The sequence below is a fragment of the Dendropsophus ebraccatus genome, chromosome 15 (genome assembly GCF_027789765.1).
Source record: "Dendropsophus ebraccatus isolate aDenEbr1 chromosome 15, aDenEbr1.pat, whole genome shotgun sequence".
NCBI classification, from domain to species: domain Eukaryota; kingdom Metazoa; phylum Chordata; class Amphibia; order Anura; family Hylidae; genus Dendropsophus; species Dendropsophus ebraccatus.
Window position 1 is genome coordinate 23,611,639 of NC_091468.1, and position 21,199 is coordinate 23,632,837.

Sequence of the window (21,199 nt, forward strand, 5' to 3'; positions counted from 1 at the left end):
CTCTGAACAGCTACCACTCCTTTATAAGACCCACATGACCAAAATTTGCAGGATATGTCTGTGCTCACATGTCTGGACCCTATGTCTTCCCCATTCTGAGAGAGCAGCAATGGTAAGTGTAATATCATATCCATACTTGTGTCGTTTGGGGGCAGCCTTCCCCGCCGGTGGTGCTGGCTGGGTTTTGGTGGGGCTTTTTGGGTCTGGTCCTGTGACATTGGGGTTGCAGGGCCGTTCCATGGCCTCCCTTTCCTGCATGTGCACACTTTGCGGGGTTGGCGGTCGCTGACCGACACGGTGTGGAGTTAGCGTAGGGACCCGTGTGGACCAGAGGACCTGCGCGGTGGTACACGGGGCAATATGGCTTGATCAATTCATATACAGACACTCTGGTGTTGATTTTTAATATAGGCCTAGCGGCATTAGTATCAGCCATAGATGGGATGTGCAGCGGTTCCATTCTCTCCAGTTTGTTTATTATAGTAGTTATATTCTTGTATATAGGGGGCAGTATTATAGTAGTTATATTCTTGTACATAGGAGGCAGTATTATAGTAGTTATATTCTTGTACATAGGAGGCAGTATTATAGTGAAAATTTGTTTACTCACCTGTAATTTTACTTTCCTCGAGGCATTAGGCAGCACATATGGGTCTTCAGTACCCACTGACCCCACTCCAGGACCGCCCACCTAGATCTTAAATTAGAATAAAAAAAGGTTAGAACCCATCCTATAGGCTGGAGACAGCCTGATTACCCTTAAGTATCCACACCTAAGGAACCACAATCGTGTAATAAAATAGACAACATCAATGCAAATAAAATTTATTGGGAGGGTTAGTGTGCTGCCTAATGCCTCGAGGAAAGTAAAATTACAGGTGAGTAAACAAATTTTCACTTTCCTCTTCGGCTACGGCAGCACATATGGGATATGCAATAGACACAAAAGGGGGGGTTATCAGGTAGACATACGAGCTGCTGACAGAACTCCCGTACTGAAGGCTGGGTCCCCTGCCTGAGTGTCAAGCCGGTAATGCCTTATGAACGTAGATGACGTAGTCCAGGATGCAGCATTACAGATGTCGATCAACTGTACTTGTTGCCTTTCCGCCCAGGAGGTGGCCGTCGCTCGGGTGGAATGTGCTTTCAGCGGATGAGGAGGATCCAATCCATCAGAGGCATAGGCTTCCAGTATGGTACACTTAATCCAGCGTGCCAGTGAATCTTTGGAGGCCTTTAACCCTTTCCTAGGACCAGCAAACAAAACCAATAGGTTCTCATCCCTGCGGAACTCCTGGACCCGGGATAGATAACACTTCAGGGCTCTCTTGACATCCAGAAGCTGCAGACGTTGTTCTTCCTCAGAGGCCGGATTGGCACAGAAATCAGGCAGAAACACTTCCTTGTTTATATTGGCAGACGACGCCACCTTAGGGATGAATGATGGCATAGTCCTGAGCCGGACCCCATCCGGCATGAATTTTAGATACGGATAACGGCAGGATAAGGCCTGAAGTTCTCCTAGGCGCTTAGCGGAGGTCACCGCTAGGAGAAACAAAACTTTAAAGGACAACCACTTCAAGTCTATGGATTCTAGTGGCTCAAATGGATGTCGGGTTAATTTGTTGAGGACCAGACATAAGTCCCACGTGGCAACAGGTGAACGGACTGAAGGTCTGAGGTTTTTTAGACCTTTAAAGAACCTGGTGATGAGAGGATTATTGGCATATTCTCCGTCTGTATGTGCATTTATAGCTGTCATGTGCACTCTAAGGGTGTTGGCCTTCAAACCCTTCTCGAAACCTTCCTGCAGGAACAGTAGAATAGATGGTACAGAGATTACATGACCAGTATCTTTAAGCCAGAAGGAGAATTTCTTCCATAGCTTTGTGTAGACAGCATTAGTGGATCTCTTTCTTGAAGAAAGGAGAGTGGTCACAACTTTGTCTGATAAGCCTAAATTCTTCAGTCGGAGCCCCTCAGGAACCAAGCTGTGAGATGTAATTTGCTGAGCTGCGGGTGATGGAAGCCCTTCTGGAGGAGCAGATCCGGATAGAGGGGAAACGTCCAGTACGTGCCCTGAGACAGCTGATACAGGGCTGAAAACCATGGTCTGCGTGGCCAGAAAGGAGTCACTATGATGGTGCGTGGTTTCTCCAACAGCAGTTTTGTTAGAACCCTGGGAATGACCGGAACCGGAGGGAATATGTAAATGAACTTGTTCTTCCAGGACATTGTGAAGGCATCTAAAATGTCCGGAGAGTCCCACCTCCTGAGCGAGCAAAACCTCTTCAGTTTGCAGTTGTCCTTTGTCGCCATTAAGTCCCATTGGGGAAGGCCCCACCTGTCTGTCAGCATGCTGAAATATTTCATATTCAACTCCCATTCTCCGGGGAGCAACTTCTGTCGACTCAGAAAGTCCGCTTGATAGTTTAAAGTGCCTTTGATGTGCACTGCTGACAGTGTCGTCACCACTGGTTCTGCCCACTGCATGATCTTTGCACAAAGAGACTGCAGAGATGAACTGCGTGTACCGCCTTGTTTGTTTATATAGTATTTCGCGGTTACATTGTCTGTCTGAATGAGGACGGACTTGTTCTCTAACATCGGCTGGAAGTGGACTAATGCCAGGTAGATGGCTAACATCTCCCTGTAGTTCGACGACATCCTGGTAATGGTTTTTGGCCAAACCCCTTGCGTCCAATGTCCCAGAAGATGGGCGCCCCAACCGGTCTGGGAGGCATCCGTGGTCAGGACAAGCTGTTTCTGCCAAACAAAGCTCTTGCCGGCCAACAGGTTCCTGTCCACCGTCCACCATAGAAGGTCCTTGCGAGCAGTAGTTGATATCTGGATTCTGTGATTCAGAGCAGACAGATCCCTGTTCCAGAAGCGCAATATTTCTTTCTGTAGACTCCTCATATGGCTCTTGGCCCAGGGGACCGCCTCTATAGAAGCCGTCAGAAGGCCCAGAACGCTCATAGCCGTTCTCACAGAAACCGAGGGAGACCGGACCAGATGGAGAATGGCTCCCTTGATGCGTTGCATCTTCTCCAGGGGAAGAAAAATCTTCATTACCCTCAGATCCACCATCAGTCCCAGAAAACGAATCCTGTTTGTGGGGAGAAGTTCCGATTTCTGGAAGTTTATTATAAACCCCACCTTCTGCAAAAGAGAGATGGCAACCTGAAGATGCGCCCGGAGAGCCTGATCCGATGCGGCTATCAGAAGCCAGTCGTCCAGATATTGTACCAGCTTGATGCCCTGGAGCCTCAGAGCTGCTACCAACACGACCGTCACCTTCGTGAAGATTCTTGGTGACGGGGATAACCCGAATGGTAGGGCTTTGAATTGATAATGGAGTACACGGCTGCCAACTGCTAGCGCAAGCCTGAGAAACCTTCTGGACTTCACCTGAATCGGGATATGGAGGTACGCATCTTTCAGGTCGAGCGATGCCATGAACTCCCCTTCCTGAGCCAGACTGTAAACTGACCTGATGGTGTCCATTCTGAACTTCGTTTTGACCAGGTGTTTGTTCAGATACCTTAGGTCTATGATTAGACGCCAAGTGCCGTCCGCCTTTGGAACTGGGAATACTCGAGAGTAGACCCCCTGGAACTCTTCTCCTGCAGGAACAGGCTCGATGGCGTCTTTCCGGACAAATTCCTGAAGAAGCGACGAGATTCGGGATTCCTGAATGTTGCAAATGAATCTCTCCCTGGGCAGGTGTTGAAACTCTAGGGCATAACCCTGCTTTATGACCTTGAGGACCCAAGGATCGCTGGTAACAGCCTGCCAGGCTGCAAAGTAACCCAGAAGCCTTGCCCCAACAGCCACAGGGGGCCTGGCGTCAGAACTCCTGCTTGGGATTATCGGGCTGCTTCCTTCGGGACTTATCCTGGAATCTGCCTCGAAATCTCCGATCCGATCTGTCCTGTCCCTGGCGCCTGCGAAAGGAACCTCGGCCTCTCTGATAACGGTAATTCCGATACCTTCTGTATCTGAAGGATGTGGGCAGGGACAGAGAATTATCCTTCTTATTCCGCTGCATCACTTTGTCGAGTTTTGACCCAAACAGTTTCCCGGGCTCAAAAGGCAACGCACAGAAGTTCGACTTGGAGGCCACATCTCCTGTCCAGGGCTTGATCCAGATCGCCCTTCTTGCCGCATTGGCCAGAGCCATATTCTTTGCAGCAATCTTGACCGCATCTAAGGAGAAATCGCATAAATATTCGGCCGCCATCTTTAATGTAGCTACCTGTTCAGACAGATCTTCCCGGTGAACTCCGTCTGTGATATCCGTGGCTAGGTGACTCAGCCACACTCTCACGGCTCTAGCAACAGGGACAGAGGCTAATGAGGCCTTGCTTAGGGAGGCCAGGTTGACATGGGACCTCTTTAGGAACGTGTCTGCCTTTCTGTCCATGGCATCCTTTAACATGGAGGAGTCATCACTGGGAAAATAAGACTTTTTCGACAGGTTAGCAATGGCGTCATCCACACTACTCGGCCCCTCCCAGGCCTCAGACATAGCCGGATCGAGCTTATACACCGCCTTAAACCTAGAACCAAGGTCCAGGCGCTTATCTGGCTTTTGCCATTGTTTCTCCATAATAGTGTTCAGCAGTTGGTGACCTGGTAACACAGAAGAGCGTTTCTTTGGGAAATAAAACAGGTTATTCTTATCTTGCTCCTGCCCTTCCAACTGCTTGGATTCCATACAACCCTTCACATGGTCAATTAACTTATCTGCCTTTTCTTTCCTAAACAGATAATAATCCTCCGAAATTTTGTCAGACCCTGAACTGACATCCGACTCATAGCTGTCATCAGAATCATCATAAATATGTCTGGACTGTATTCTGGGTCTCTTAGGGGAAGAGGACCCTGCTTCCCCCATATGAGATTTGAACCATTCAAAGAATCTCCTGGCCTCAGACACCAGATCAGAAGACTCCTTAGGAGGAGCACAGCCTTTACAGATATTGTCAGGATAATCAGCAGGCAGTGTACGGAGACACAGAGTACACCTGTGGCTGGCAGGATAGTGATCTGTATGTCTGGATGAGTGTCTAGAGGAGTGCCTGGAATGAGCAGACTCTGCATACTGAGCAGTACATGGGTCACAGATATTGCTGGGTGAATCATCTGGCAGTGGTTGCTTGCATATGGAACAGATTCTGTGCCTGGATTTAGAGGCTCTCTTCCTACTAGAATGGCTTGACATCTGCATATAAACATACAAAAAAACACTAACTAACCATGCCGTCCAATAAGCTTTAAATGAAGGAAAGGACCATATGATTACCTTACTGGCAGAAGCACCCGGCTGCCTAGTACATCAGAGACCTAGTGACCCATACCAGCCAAACTAAATAACTGCCCTGATGAAAGAAAAAACAAGATACTCCACCTCCCAAACCGGAAGCTGTCTGGACGCCAATCATGTAAGCCGTAGAGCCGGCACCCTTCCCGGTGCCTGAGGACCAGCAAAACCGGTCGGAAATGCGTCATGCCGCGGAGGACCCCGGACCGGAAGCGCGTCATGACGCAGAGGACGCTGGACCGGAAGTGCGTCATGACGCGGAGGACGCCAGACCGGAAGCGCGTCATGACGCGGAGGACGCCAGACCGGAAGCGCGTCATGACGCGGAGGACGCTCGCATCCTCCACCGGATCCGCGGCGACACGTAGTGCCGCCGACTCGGCAGGCACCGGACCGACAGACCACGTGACGCCACCAAGCAGCGAAGACAGCTGACGGACCAATGATAAGTACAGTGGCTCATGTAATAACTGGAAAATCACCCTGGCATACAGGCTAGTAGAAAACAGACCCTCTGGCTGCGATATAATGCATAGCAAGAATACATACTTGCATTTAGTCTACATATTTTCATCACTGGAATCCATATAGTAATAGTGGCTGGAAAAAAATAACATACACCGGGACACCGCACCGGTATCAGCCAAACATCAGTGACCGGAAACATGCATAACCGGGACCCCGCACCGGCATTAGCATAACGTCCATAATAATGCATGACCGGGACCCCGCACCGGCATTAGCATGGCATCCGTAATTGGAACATAACCGGGACACAGCACCGGTATACAGCATAGCAACAGCCACTGGTAAAATGCATCACCGGGACCCCGCACCGGTATTAGTATTGCATATGTAATAATGCATGACCGGGACCCCGCACCGGTATTAGCATAGCGTATGTAATAATGCATGACCGGGTCCCCGCACCGGTATCAGCATAACCTAAATAATATTTGGTGGAGTTATGCCCCGCACAACCTAGAATGACTTGTACCTAAAAAGAGAGAGATATAACTTACCTGAACGGTGGAGAGGTGGGCAGCCTGGAGGTGCATAGCACCAGAAGGATCAGAGGACTGAAAAAAACACGATTGTGGTTCCTTAGGTGTGGATACTTAAGGGTAATCAGGCTGTCTCCAGCCTATAGGATGGGTTCTAACCTTTTTTTATTCTAATTTAAGATCTAGGTGGGCGGTCCTGGAGTGGGGTCAGTGGGTACTGAAGACCCATATGTGCTGCCGTAGCCGAAGAGGAAAGTAGTTATATTCTTGTATATAGGAGCAATATTATAGTAGTCATATTCTTGTACATAGGAGGCCGTATTATAGTAGTTATATTCTTGTACATTAATGTAACACAGATACTTGCAAATGTAACTAGTCTTTACCCATACACATATACACTTGTACAGCAGGTATACAGCATTCCGGCTTTTATCACTTCAGCATTCAGGCCTTATACTTTACATTTCTCTATTCCTCTCTCCGGTTTCTTATATGTAGATCATTAAAATAGTTTCCGTCACCCGCCGGGGGTCGTTTTACAAAGTCATGGAGTTTACATTTGGGTATATGAAATGGAGAAGTCAATCATCTGCGATCATGCAGAACATACCAGTGCAGATTACAGATAGTCACTGTGCATATAACCCGCAGCACAGCCCACACACAGCACACGGACTGTGGTCAGGAATTACAGTACACCCCTGGATCATTATTATTATTCTTATACAAAAATGGTGTATAACCCACTGGGAGCCTAAACTTTAAAGGCTGGGTTAGAGGTGGCCATGGTTAATGACAGATATAGGGAATGTTCACAGGCTGTGTGGTGTATCCAGAGTTTCTTTCCGTGGCCATTTTATTACAACATGTTCTTCTGTCTGTCATTGTGTATGCTTTATTATGCCACACTCTGCCTGGCGCCATGCAATGGTCCTGTTTCCATTGCAAAACTATCTTTATTTAAAATTAATTTAAATTTTTTTTAAATAGGAAACATTTTGCATACTTTTGCTTCTATAGCACTGTACCCTGTAAACTACATTTTATATTCCCCTCTCTTTCTCCAACCTGGGTAAGCTTTCCTCTAGGTCTTCTCACCCTTCTGTTCATACTCTGAGCTGGTGTGTAACCCTCTCTGCTATTCAAGAGAACTTAAGGTATATTAGACAGGGTAAGCAAGCTCCAATCAACTAGATCGGCACTCGCTTATGAAGCCTATTACATGGCTCGACAGTTGTACTACAGATAAAATACTACAGTAGCGATGTTGGTGCAGCCCTTGCTTTAAAGGGGTACTCTGGCATCAGTATATAGAAAATAATAAAGATGCTTTATGTTCACTTGCAGAGATGGGTTTGTCTGTGGTGGCGGCAGCTGTGGTCAGAAGGAGACCCAGAAACCTGGCAGGACAACACCGGGGGAGCGTGGACAGGTATACATAACTACATTTTTATTATTTTCTATATACAGAGTGGCCGGAGTGCCCCTTAATAAGCAGTCAACTGCACATCGCCTATTATTATACAGAGCGATGGACGTCTGGCGGACCATGATTTTTATTATTTTGTTGAAGGACAGCGCTATGGTAAGGTCCTTCTGATGCACTTATCTCAATTTATCTGCAGCTAAATGGTAGGAAATTTCTTATCAGAATATTCAGAAAGTTGCGTCAATTTGTATTCAATAACAATACAAAAAAATATATACTGTGGATATATTTTGCCTTTACTTTATATTACTTATATGTCTACTAAATCTTCCCTACATTAACATGGCAGCTTTCCTCCAGGAAAAGCACCACACCTATCTACTGTTTGTGTCTAGTATTGCAGCTCAGCTTCATTAAAGGAATTGTCCCATCATGAAAACTTGTGCTACATATAGGAGATATGTACTTCTGTGACAAGTAGCCTATAGTGATAGTGGGCAAGTAGTCTAAAAGGTGAGTTTGTCCTGGTCAAACCTTGTATAATGTATGTCAGTGTTTCTCAACTTGCGCCTCCCAACATACCTTAAGGCAATCCAGCTGTTAGAAAATCAATTCCAATCCAATCAATTCCGATCTATGTCTCTCCAGCTATTGCAAAACTACTACTCCCATCATGCCCTAACAACCTGTTACACATCTGCTCATTATCAGGAAATCTCGACTATTACATCAGTAGGGCCCTGTCTGTTCTATGGAGAGGGGAGGGGGGAGGAGGGAGATTAGTCGTCAGCAGAGAACACACACAACGGGACCTGTGTGAAAGCCGCTATTCAGAGGTCAGAGAGGTCAGTGCTGACTTCAGAGGAGATAGCCTGGTAATGTAGCAGTAAACTCTTTGTTGTCCTGTTTTGGTGCCTCATCTACCTCAACCCCTCCCCTCTCTATAGAGAACATTGAAGACAGGAGGGAAAGCTTCAAACAGCTTTTTCGGCTAATAAACCCAATTACGTTTCTTAAAATTGCCTGTACTATTGTTTTCTGCAAAAATAAATTTAACCGACAGTGACACTTTAAGAACGAAATTTGAGTTTCCAGGGCAGTGGTCCCTTGCAAACACTACCGCTCCATTCACAGTCTATGAGACTTCAGAATACAGCGGATTACATTGCTTGGCTATCTTTGGCAGCCCCAGTAGACAAGGAATGGAGCAGGGGCATGTACATTAAAGTGAATGAGGATATGCTGCAATACCAGGCTCAACCTGTGCACAGGGGTGGCATTGTTTTTGGAAGAAAAGTTTTGTTTTCCTAATTCTGTATAACTTAAAGGTGCAGATAGACATACCCATCTTTCAGCGTCGCACCTACATCTTTGAGGGTTGTATCTACCTGGCCAGTCTGTTCTCTCGTATCCCATTTTCTACATGGATAGATGGATAGGCATATGGACCTCCATCCATAGCGTCTCTAATGCTTCTTCTTGTTTGGCGCAGTGAATTGTATACATTTCTATATTGGTGATGGTAATAAATTCTCACTTTCACTCTCATTGTTGTTCAGTAAAGGTTATGTTTTAGTTTTCCTATAAACAATGATTTACATATGAGATAGCCTTGCTTTATATAAGTCGGCAACTGTATATGCTGTACATGTATCGGCCTCATCCTTGTTGTCATCTTTTATCAGGCAGCCTGTATGTGAATACTGTCCAGACCAAACAATTCAGAATGAGCGTAAGAACCGCAGGAAACCTTCCTAACTAAATAGTGCGGAGCTGTACTCCTTGTGTATGTCATGTATCCTGGTGCAGCTGACACGTGGGCGTCCCTGCCGCCCCGCACATCGCGGGGGCCATATATAGCCAGGCCGTAAATTCCTTCTATAAACACAGACCGCTGTTTCCAGGGAACATCATAATATTGAAGTGTCAAAAGTGCAAAATAAACAGAGTTTTGGAAACTCCACTTAACCTGTGGCGGAGCCGCCGAATGACAAGCCGGGAAATTGATCTGGGCTTAGGAAATATTCTGGGAAAAACAAGAGATCTGACCCCATACCGTGATAGTGGGAAGACATTGTGGGATGGAGGGCCATCATATCAGAGCATCTGCATATAGGCTAAAAGGGAGCTGTTTGATGGAGAGGACATCCCCAACTCATGGTTTTCTAGCTGTTGCTAAACTACAACTCCCATCATACACATAACCAGTCTTTGGCTGTTGCAAAACTACATTACCTATCATGCCCTAACAACCTGTTACACATCTGCTGCAAAACTACAACCCCCATCATGCCCTAACAACCTGTGCAACTTCCATGATGCCCTTAAGGCCTCTGATTTTGCAGCTGTTATAAATCCAACTCCTATCCTGATGTGACAGGGCAAGCTGGGAATTGTAGTTTTGCAACAGCTGGAGAGGCATTGAACTCATGCGTTTCCTGTGTAACATATTCCAGGATGACAAAACAGCTGTGTATCACTGCAGGAGAAGTAAAGCGAGGTTTTGCAGTCACCACCTGGACTTCCGCTATGGCTTCTAAGCTAATGTAACCTGTGTGATGGGGAACGTAACGGAATTTCATTTAGCCTCTAAATATTGGATAAGAACCATCACTGCCTATTACGTCGTAACGTATAAATCATTCAGTGCTTCACATGGTGCGCGCCATGATACAATAAATGCCTTCTTATTATTCACCATATAGTATGAGGTAAACTTTACAGCAAACCCGGTGCCCCTCTCACCTCTGCTCTCTTTAGCATCTCCCACTTATTCAGTATCTTCATGGCGAACACCTTATCCGTATTTTTCAATTTCACCACGGCGACCTGTAAGAAAGACAACAAAAAGTTAGTGCAACCTTCTGCTACTAAAACAGCAGATAACAGAGACTAAAAGCTTACTTTTGCCTCCTGCATGGACATAAACATGTTAAAACTGAGGGTCCATAACTAATGCATTTAAAGGGAAACTCCACAATGGCAAGGAAAAGTGTTGGTAAGAGGTCGGTCAGCTGGTGATACCCCAACGTAGTTGGATAATGGGTCACGGTATTGCCTGAAAACAGTTCTATGGCCAGCTTTGGTCTAGGAAGAAAAGGTGTAATTCCCCTTTTAGAAGGAAAACTAAACCAGATAATGGGGGAGATTTATCAAACATGGTGTAAAGTGAAACTGGCTCAGTTGCCCCTAGCAACCAATCAGATTCCACCTTTCATTTTCAAAAGAATCTGTGAGGAATGAAAGGTGGAATCTAATTGGTTGCTAGGGGCAACTGAGCCAGTTTTACTTTCCACCATGTTTGATAAATCTCCCCAAATATATTTATTTCTGGGATCTCACACAGTCCTGTAAAAGTCTCTGCTGCCCCCACATTTTTGGGTCTTTCACGTTAATTTCCACTGGTAAATCATCTCCCCATCTGCGCTGTGAACTATAGGTGACAACATGGCGGTAATGTTATGGGTCGCCACATTCCAGGGCGCCGGGCTCTTCCTGGTGATATATTTTTAGTAGAAGGAAGTGGGTCGCTGAAACTATTTTCCATTAATAAAGTTCTCGCACAGATGTGAAACTCTCCAGGATTTTTCTCTTTTTATATATAGAGCATGTAATAAATGAATGTAGACAATCGGACCGCAAATAAAAATACAAATAAGAGCAGCAAGGGTCTCAGGATGGCCACCAGACACAATGTCAGCTTTAGGGTAAATTCACACGGGCGTCTCGCATAAAAAAAAACGCAGCTAATCCGCAATACATTTATTATTCTTATTATTATTAATACGTGTATTGCGGATTAGGTGCGGATTAGCTGCGTTTTTTTTATGCGAGACGCCCGTGTGAATTTACCCTTACAGAGTCCGCATCCGGCCCTCCGGCAGCTAGAGGGTTAACCTTGTCCTAATGAGGGGCCATACTACCAGTCACGAGACGCCAACAACCTCCTCATGTGCCTCATTCACTGGATTCCCTCTACAATCATGGCAGGAACAATCAGGAACACTCTCTCCTGAAATACTCTGTGCTCCTGGGGTCACTGTTCCATCCAAAATGTATCTCATAGTGTTTTACAAACAGGCCTGTCCTCGCTGACATCACATGAAGGGAAAGGTACTGACCCCACAAAATCAACACACTCCTCTCCTGAACTACTCTGTGCTGCTGGAGGTATCTCCAGGTATTTCTCAGTCTATGACGTGACTCCATCCCCCTCCTCACATCCTGACACTGCCTGTTACATCATGGCCCTGCTAGTCACATACAGCCCCATCCTCAATGGCATCATCGCATGAAGGAACAGATCACTGACCCCACAGGATCAGCACACCCCTCTCTTAAATACTCTGTGCTACTGGGGATCCTTGTACTTGTGCTCTTGACATGTATAATTTCTCCTTTTCTTATAATGATCAAACACATGACCCTATCCTCGCTAATATTGTCATATGAGGGCACAGGTTACTGCCTCCCTCTTCTGAAATACTCTGTCCTGCTGGGGATCCTTCTCATTCCCCCTCCTCGGCTCATCATGTCGTCTCTGTCACATTCAGCCCTGGACTCCAGGACTTTGACCATGAGTGAGCGGCCATGTATGTGACATTCGGGTTCCTCTGCAGACACTCCTGAAGGTGGAGTGCCCCTTTAAGTCAGGGAGCAGAGATGACTGAGCAGAGCCAAGCGGTGCGGAAGTGACTGGAAGATCACTCATCACCCACCATCTGGATGCTGCTCCCACCAGCAGATGCAGCCAAAGCTGCAACCCAGGAATACACCACGCGGCAAATGTCACATCACATAAGAATAACCTACTTCCATAGATACCGCGTACATTATCTGCGTCACTGCCAGGGCCATCCAGACAGCCATGGTTTAACCAGCTATCGAAGTTAACCAGCTATCACCATTCTGTGTGTGGGCCACCGTTGCAGTCTGCCAACCTTTTGTTAAAGTGTCACAGTTGTTTAATTTTTATTGCAGAAGGTCTTAAATTCACAGAAGCACAAAGTATTTCAGGAGATGATGCTATTGGGGACAGGGCTGTATGTGACGGGCAGTGCCATGATGTAAGGGAGGGAAGTGGAGACAAATGGGAAATCACAAGACTGATAATAACATAGTGGAACAATTGGGTTGCCAGAAGCAGCACAGTGTATTTCAGAAGAGGCGTGTACTGATCTTATGGGGGAAGAAGGTGGGGTGTGACCTGTCTTTCATGTGACGATGTTGGCAAGGGCAGGGCTGTAAGTAATGGGGTAGGGTTAGTTGTCCCACACTGTGGAAGGAGCAGAGCCCACAGCAGCACAGAGTATTTAGGTACAAGATGTTGCTAAGAAAGTGTTACTAGGTTTACGCATAGAACATATCCTCCCCCGACCTTCTCTTGCCACAGGCAGCTACAGAGTTAAGCACAAGTGCAGATCACATGATAGCGAGAATCTGCGGCTCGGAGTAAATAAATCTTAATGAGCCTGAGAACCGTAACCGGATCCAGAGGACACAATCGCTGAGTGTAACAAATATAGTTCCTATAATGACATGATGGGGTTTCCTCATTCATCACGCCCAGGGCCGCCACTGCTCACTACAGACTGCGGCTGTGCCAGAGGATGACGCCAGGCACTACAACTACACTGCTGGCCTTAAAGCTGTGTCCCCTACCCTGTGGCTCCCCAGCTGCTGCAAAACTACAAATCCCATCATGCCCAGTTGTAGTTTTGCAAAAGCTGGAGAGTCAAAGATTGATAAGGCATGCTAGGAGTTGTAGTTTTGCAAGAGCTGGAGAATAACAGGTTATAAGAGAATGCTGGAAGTTGTAGTTTTGCAACATTTGGAGAATCACAGGTTGGAGGAGGGGGGGAGGGGTGCAGAGCCTGCAGACCTCCAGCTGCTGCAAAACTACAATTCCCATCATGCCTGTAGAGCTGGAGGGCTGCAGGTTTGCAGCACTGATCTAAAGCTAATCCTTTACTTACTATAATATATGACCCCATCATTCTAAGGCTGCTTCTATGACAATCTACCATGCTTTACCCTGCTGCTCTGCAGGAACCTGATGCACGTAGATGTGACTGCAATAAAGGGAACCATTCACCCCGTGGCCCCGGCAGAAACTGACATACAGTGACATAAAGGTCCATATACGTACCACATCGCTCCCGGTCCCGTCCCGGATCCCGTTGTTGACACAGAGAAATCGCTGATTCTTCTTCTCGCGCCCATTATGGTAATGAGCGCCGCCGGGGCCGAAGTCCAGCCTTCTTCCCGCCCCCGACACTTCATTGACGCCGGGTCCTCTTCCTCCTCGTCTTCTTTCTTCTCGCCGGATCCCGCGCAGGCGCCGTGACAGTCGTTTTCGGCGCATGCGCAGTTCACAATTGAAGCCGCTCCGCAGCTTCACTGTTTATTGCGCGTGCGCCGATTGTCTCGAACACGTATCCTGTTTACCGAGCAGGCGCAGAAGAGGTGTCGAGACCATCGCCACGGCGCCTGCGCGGGAATTCGTCAGAAGACTGAAGACGTCAATCAAGTTCCAGGAGGCGTGGATGGGCAGCGACGAGAAGAGGACCTCATGAATAAGTTGGACTCGTCCGTCGTTTCCTATGGACGTTGGACTCATCTCAGCTCATTACCATAATGGGCGGGAGAAGAAGAATCGGCGATTTCTCCGTGTCAACAACGGGATCCGGGACGGGACCGGGAGCGATGTGGTAAGTATATTGACCTTTATGTCACTGTATGTCAGTTTCTGCCGGGGGCCACGGGGTGAATGGTTCCCTATAAGTAACTGAGCTGCCAGTGATAAAATGACAATTAATGCAGGTAGATTGAGGGAAGGGGCCATCATATGGGGGAGGGGTCATAAGGGGAGGAGCCTGGAGATTCCCATTCTTCCCATTTTCATATCCATGTTTCTAGAACAATCTGACCAGGAATCTACACTTCTATGGGATTTATCACAGTCTTCCTCACCTCCCCAAAAGCGCCTCTTCCGATGACTTTCAAAATCTCAAAGTCTTCCTTATGTAGCCGCAACTGCTTCACTTTTTCGGCAAATGGTTTGGCTGCAAAAGAAAAAAAAAAGAAAAAAATGTTATTATAAGCCGATACAAATGTTATAATAGAAGGACACAGCAGTACCATATATCGCTTTATGGTGCTACAATGTACCAGCCTGGAGAGCAGACGCTTTGGCTCACAGATGGACTTTATTGATACAATTGTAACAAAACCTCTTCTGTAGAGCCATCAGAGGTATAAAAAAAATGTGTATTAGAAAGTTAAAGTTACAAAATTTTTCATCATACACACAAATCCCGAAATTCCAATTTTATTTACATATTTTATTATTTAATAATTTTATTTATTTATTTTGTTATTAATTTATTATTACTTTTGCTATAAATTTGGAAGTTTAAAATAAATCCTTGGCTTAAGTGGTAAAGCTCTACAATAGGGGGGGCAGCTGGCGAGGGGTTCTACGCGGTGCTGCACGTGGGGCTTCCTACAGGAAACATTAAGGGAGCTTCCTATATTCACACAGATGCTTACAGTATTATGGACAGTGATGGAAAACAGAACTCAGGACCCTCATCTATTAGCCAGAAGAGGGTCCATTCTCTCTGGAAGACCCTGTGCATTGCTCACAGCCCACTGGTTTCAATTAGGACTGTGTAATGCTTCAGTTCTCCTGTGGTGGCGCTGTAGGTTAGCTCAGTACTTGCTAGATCACAGTGATCACTAGGGGGGCTTTCTAAAAAAAAAAAATAAATAAAAAAAATTCCAAAGTGGAGAACCCCTTTACACCTTCCCACAATAAAGCAAAAAGTTACATTTCTGTTTTTGTTTTTAGTTCATCTGGTAATTCTGCACTTAAAATCATATATTACAAATGAGAAAAATTTCCTAGAACTGACTCATAATAAGGAACTGCAGATTGTGGTAGAACCCTGTGTTCTCTGCTGCTACTACTACTGAGACCCTAGGGTGACCTGAAAGGGGAAGTCCACCGCAACACTGTACACAGAGAGAACATGCAAGGTGTGTGACAGTGTACATACATGATAAACTCACACAGACAGGCCTGTCGGCAGAAAAAGCCCCCCTGCTCCATCTAGTCTGCCCTATTAGTATTTCACTTATTATATTAGGGCAGATATACCGTATGTTTATCCCAGGCAGGTTTACATTCACTTACTGTAGATTTACCAACCACATCTGCTGGAAGTTTGTTCCAAGCATCTACTACTCTTTCAGTAAATAATATTTTCTCATGTTTTTTCTGATCTCTCCCCCCAATAACCTCAGAACGTGCCCTCTTGTTCTTGTGTTCATGTTTCTATTTAAAACACTTCCCTCCTGAACCTTATTCAGTCCTTTAACATAGTTAAAGCGACTCTGTACCCACAATCTGACCCCCCCCCCCCCCCCAAACCACTTGTACCTTCAGATAGCTGCTTTTAATACAAGATCTGTCCTGGGGTCTGTTCGGCAGGTGATGCAGTTATTGTCCTAAAAAACAACTTTTAAACTTGCAGCCCGTGCTAAAAGGTAGTATCTGTGCCCTAACTTTGCACTACCCCTCCGTCTCTCCTCATCTTTAGGAATGCTCCAGGCAGATTGCCCCCTATTCCCCACCTGTGGCAGCCCGGCACATGGGGTGGATCGTTTAGCAGCTGTGCAGTGTTCAGCATGGAGAAAATGTTTCAGTGGCATTCCTAATGATGAAGAGGGTGGGGAGGAGGGACGATGCAAAGTTAGGGCACAGATACTCCCGTTTGGCACAGGCTGCAAGTTTAAAAGTTGTTTTTTAGGACAATAACTGCATCACCTGCCGAACGGACCCCAGGACAGATCTTGGATTAAAAGCGGCTATCTGAAGGTACAAGGGGTTTGGAGGGGTCAGATTGTGGGTACAGAGTCGCTTTAAAGGTGTCGATCATATGCCCCCTTTCTCTTCTTTCCTCCACACTATACAAATTTAGTTGTTCCTGATATGAATTTATGTCTCACATCCTCCACCATTTTTGTACCCTGTCTTTGCCCCCATATTTATTGTATCATTTTGTAGGTGAGGTCTCCAGAGTGAAGGAGGAGGAACACGAGTGAAGGAGGGGCATGGTCAGCATAGCGGGGTCTACAGCCCTGTACTCAGGACCCAGGAAGTCTCCCTCACCTTCCAAATCATAGCAGATCCACTGCAGGCTGAGGCTTGCATCAGGGGACAGGACTGTGGAGGTAATCTCTTCATAGTTGTAACCCCTCTCTCCCTGGACAGAGAGTGCTGCATGTATGTGCCCACATCTGCCCTGCTCATTCCTTCATGCTCCCTGCAGTCTCTGTCAGTTCTTGTGTTTCCCATCCTCTCCATTACTCTACAGTAACTTATAATATCACATATTCTGCTGTTTCTGAATGTTTGTCTAATCTGTTTTACATGTTATTCAGAGTAATACATTTTTGGGATGTGGAACCAATCGTCTGCATATCAGTAATTTCTTATGGGAAGTTTTGCTTTGGTTTAAGAGTGGATTTGGATTACAAGCGCGGTCCCGTAACAAAATTATGCTCGTAATCCAAGGCTCCACTATATATATATATATATATATATATATATATATATATATATATATATCTATATATCTATATCTATCTATCTATCTATCTATACACATATACACACACAGCCCCGCACATCATTTTATATATAGCCCAACACAACCATTATATTATATATACAGACCGACACACCATTATATATACAGACCAGCATATGATTAGCTTTCCCTACCTCCTGGCTGTACTGGTGACTCATTTTACACCCTTCCCTTCTGAAGTCTTTGCCAACACAGAACTTCCAATATAATACTCAGACAAAGGATTCCTCCTTCCCAAGTGCAATATTTTACATTTGAAAACGTGCGTAACATGGCTGTATCCATCATTCCTAAGACTCTTTAGAGCTGCATCCAACTTCTCCAGACACCGGGTGCCAAATGCCAAGCATTCGGGTAAGAGATATTTGCTGAACCCAAACCGTTCAGCAAGTCTGCTCAACAATACTCTGGATCAGTACAGGATTAGTAATGTAATGTATGTACACAGTGACCCCACCAGCAGAAATGTAATGTATGTACACAGTGACCCCACCAGCAGAATAGTGAGTGTAGCTCAGGAGTATAATACAGGATGTAACTCAGGATTAGTACAGGATAAGGCCCCGTTCCCACTGAGCAAAGGTAGCGGAATTCCGCGACGGAATTGTCCGCCGCGGAATGCCGTTAGCCTCCCGCTCATAATGGGAGTCTATGGGAGGCGCGCGCTCCTGCTCTGTACGCGCTGAAGAATGAACATGTTCATTCTTCAGCGCGTACAGAGCAGAAGCGCGCGCCTCCCATAGACTCCCATTATGAGCGGGAGGCTAACGGCATTCCGCGGCGGACAATTCCGTCGCGGAATTCCGCTACCTTTGCTCAGTGGGAACGGGGCCTAAGTAATATATGTACACAGTGACCCCACCAGCAGAATAGTTAAGTGCAGCTCTGGAGTATAATACAGGATGTAACTCAGGATCAGTACAGGATTAATAATGTAATGTATATACATAGTGATCCTACCAGCAGAATAGTGAGTGCAGCTCTGGAGTAGAATACCCAGAGAAGGATGGATGCTGTAACGTTACATTCGATAAATTGTTTCCATGGGTTTAAAAAAAAAATGAAATGTTAATAATCAAATAAATATAAAACCAAGATTATCCACAAATTTATTTTTTCCTTCACATTTTTACCAATTTAGAAAGATAAACATCCCCGGCATTCCTGGTGGACGGACGTATATAAAGTAACTGTGGACGATATGCGGGAACATTCCATTGGCGCTATTCCCGGGGGGCAGCCGCACTCAGTAAACACATAAACAGTCATTAGTTTGCGGAAGGTTAAGATATCATCTCTATCTATTTACAGGGCCAGCTCCCAGGCGATGGAAGACGCTGGACGGCCATCGTGGGAAATCTCCTAAGCGTCTTATGAGAAGAAGGAGGGGGCTGGGGCGGAGTGTGTCGGGGTGACGTGAGCAGATGCTGCAGAGCATCGACGACTATGAATGGAACTGAGCAGACTCATTCACCTCCATGAATGCAATGAATGAATGAAGCCAGGTCCTTCCCCCGATCATGGGAGGGGGGCCTGACAGCCTCAATATAGGGCCAGGCGGCGAATGAAGAGACGCAGTCGGGAAGCCTTATCAAAACCGCCAGGCATTGGCCACAGACAGCGTAGCCGCAGGGATGAAACGACATCTCGACATCTCCATGGCAACGACAGCCATTTTGTGGACTCATCACTAGTGAATGGGGCCTGTGGGTACGTTAGAGGGCAGAGATCTAGCTAATGTTTTTCTTTGAAGCCATTTTTAAATGGTGACGGACGATTTTGGCTATCTGCCACTCAGGACTGAAAGAAAGCTGGGTACAATCCCTTCATGAGCTATAAATCCCCACAAACATCATCAATTGCCTTTGTGTTCTTATGACAACCCTTCTCATACTCTAGCCTTGTTCATCCTCGGATGCAGCGCCCACCCACATGATGTCCTGACACTTTTTGGTGTCTGATCTAGTATGGCGGCAGCACTCGGGAATAGAGACAATACACTGTAGGTGTCAGAGAACTTCAGACTCATCAGAACATCATCCCTGTATCCCCATAAATATCAGAGAGTCCTATATATAACATTATAAATGTAAAACCATTCTATATAATTAGTAGGATATATAGGCCCGAAGCCTGAGGCTGCACCACAGAGACATTATGATGACATAACATCCCATTCTTATTCCTGTCAGGTGTTGCCTGGTCAGGAAGGCTGTGTGGATCCAAATCACCATCTGCATCAATGTCCACATAAAAGGAACACATATTGAGGTGGATGCAGATGCTTATCTATACAGTCTCCATGACAACACAACACCTGACAGGAGGCAGAAGACTGTGTCGTCAAGGAGGCCATGAGAGTATTAAATCACTATCCATATCAATGTCCACATATAGTAAGGAGAATGGTGATATTTCTCTACAGTCAATATGACGTCATGAAAGCCTGACAAGAATCAGAAGGCTGTGTCACCATGGAGACACTGTGGTCCGAATCAACATCCGTATCAATGTCCACACAGATGGGATAGATACTGAGGCATATGGTGATGCTAATCCACACTGTCTCCATGACAACAAAGCACCTGACATGAATCAGAGGAAATGATGTCAGAATCAGTAGTGCAGCCTCAGGCTTTGGGCCTGTAACGTATAGTGATTGTATCTCAGCTTAAAAGTTGGATACGAATAATTAGTTATCGCATTTTTTAGTCAAAGGGAATTCTGCACTTAACTGATCAAATTATAAAGCAGGTTACTTAATGAGCACAGAAGAAAGCCCCATCAAGCGGAAAAAGAAAGGTATCGGAGACAAATACAAACCACGTCTGAACTGAAGACAATTGTCGTGATGTGTCTGAAAGAAAGTGGTCATGTTTTTCTAATGCTGGTTAACCCCTTTAAACCGGTGATGTCGGTTTAAAATGTGTCTGGAGTTGCCCTTTAAATTAAGCTGAGCACTGTATTGGCTTTATGTTATGGGACCCTGATTACCAAAACTGACCTAAGGGTATGTTCACACATCAATACTAGATAAGTCAAGGTATTCTCTAAAGTGGAGCTAGGCTTTAAAGGGGCAGTCTGATGAGAGGTTTATTCACACATGCTGGGACTTGTAGTGTCTCAATTTTAAAATCTCGAGTGAAACTAAACAGGCCCACGTCTGCAGAGCCTCACATGCCATGCAAACAGCAAGCATGAGGAAAGTCAATTAACCCACTTGGCTGGTGAGGACAGAAGTTCACACGGAGCCAGGCGACTCGGGTATTACAACACAGGGTGACGCCATCATGCACTTGGGTTACATGTGACAAGATGAAACAAGAGGCAGCAAAAGCCCCAAAATGCTGCAAAGACCAAACTGCACATGAAGGTTCCCAAATGTTATCAGAGCTCCTCCATCCCCACTCTCCATCCCAGTCTGCACTGCGGGTCTGGCATTCTATTCCTCAGGATGAACGAATATACTGGTACTGTATTATATCTTTACAATATGAGCATTTGTTATGGGAGGGGAACCTGTGGCCCTCCAGCTGTTGCAAAACTACAATTCCCATCACGCTTGGGCAGCAAACTGGTTGTTAAGGCATGATGGGAACTGTAGTTTTGCAACAGCTGGAGAACCAAAGGTTGCCCATCCTTGTCTTATAGGTTAATTTCTACTCCTAGTCATAAGTAAAGCCCTTAAAGGGATAGTAAATCTGCATGCTTCTATGTAATGCACATTAATTCACTCTGTTGTTCTCTGTTATCAGATAGTTATGGATGGGACTTAGGGTGC

At 45.8% G+C, this 21,199-nt stretch overlaps 1 protein-coding gene across 2 annotated transcripts in view; it reads right to left on the bottom strand.

Annotated features, from left to right (window-relative positions):
• CDC42BPA (CDC42 binding protein kinase alpha) overlaps nt 1-21,199 on the bottom strand; it is a 128,314-nt gene that overhangs the window by 80,129 nt on the left and 26,986 nt on the right. For both annotated transcript variants that reach the window (XM_069955101.1, XM_069955100.1), the window contains exons 2-3: nt 14,735-14,826; nt 10,508-10,591 (exon numbers count right to left, since the gene is read on the bottom strand). In XM_069955101.1, the coding sequence (XP_069811202.1) occupies nt 10,508-10,591; nt 14,735-14,826 (176 nt within the window). The remainder of the gene's footprint in view (nt 1-10,507; nt 10,592-14,734; nt 14,827-21,199) is intronic.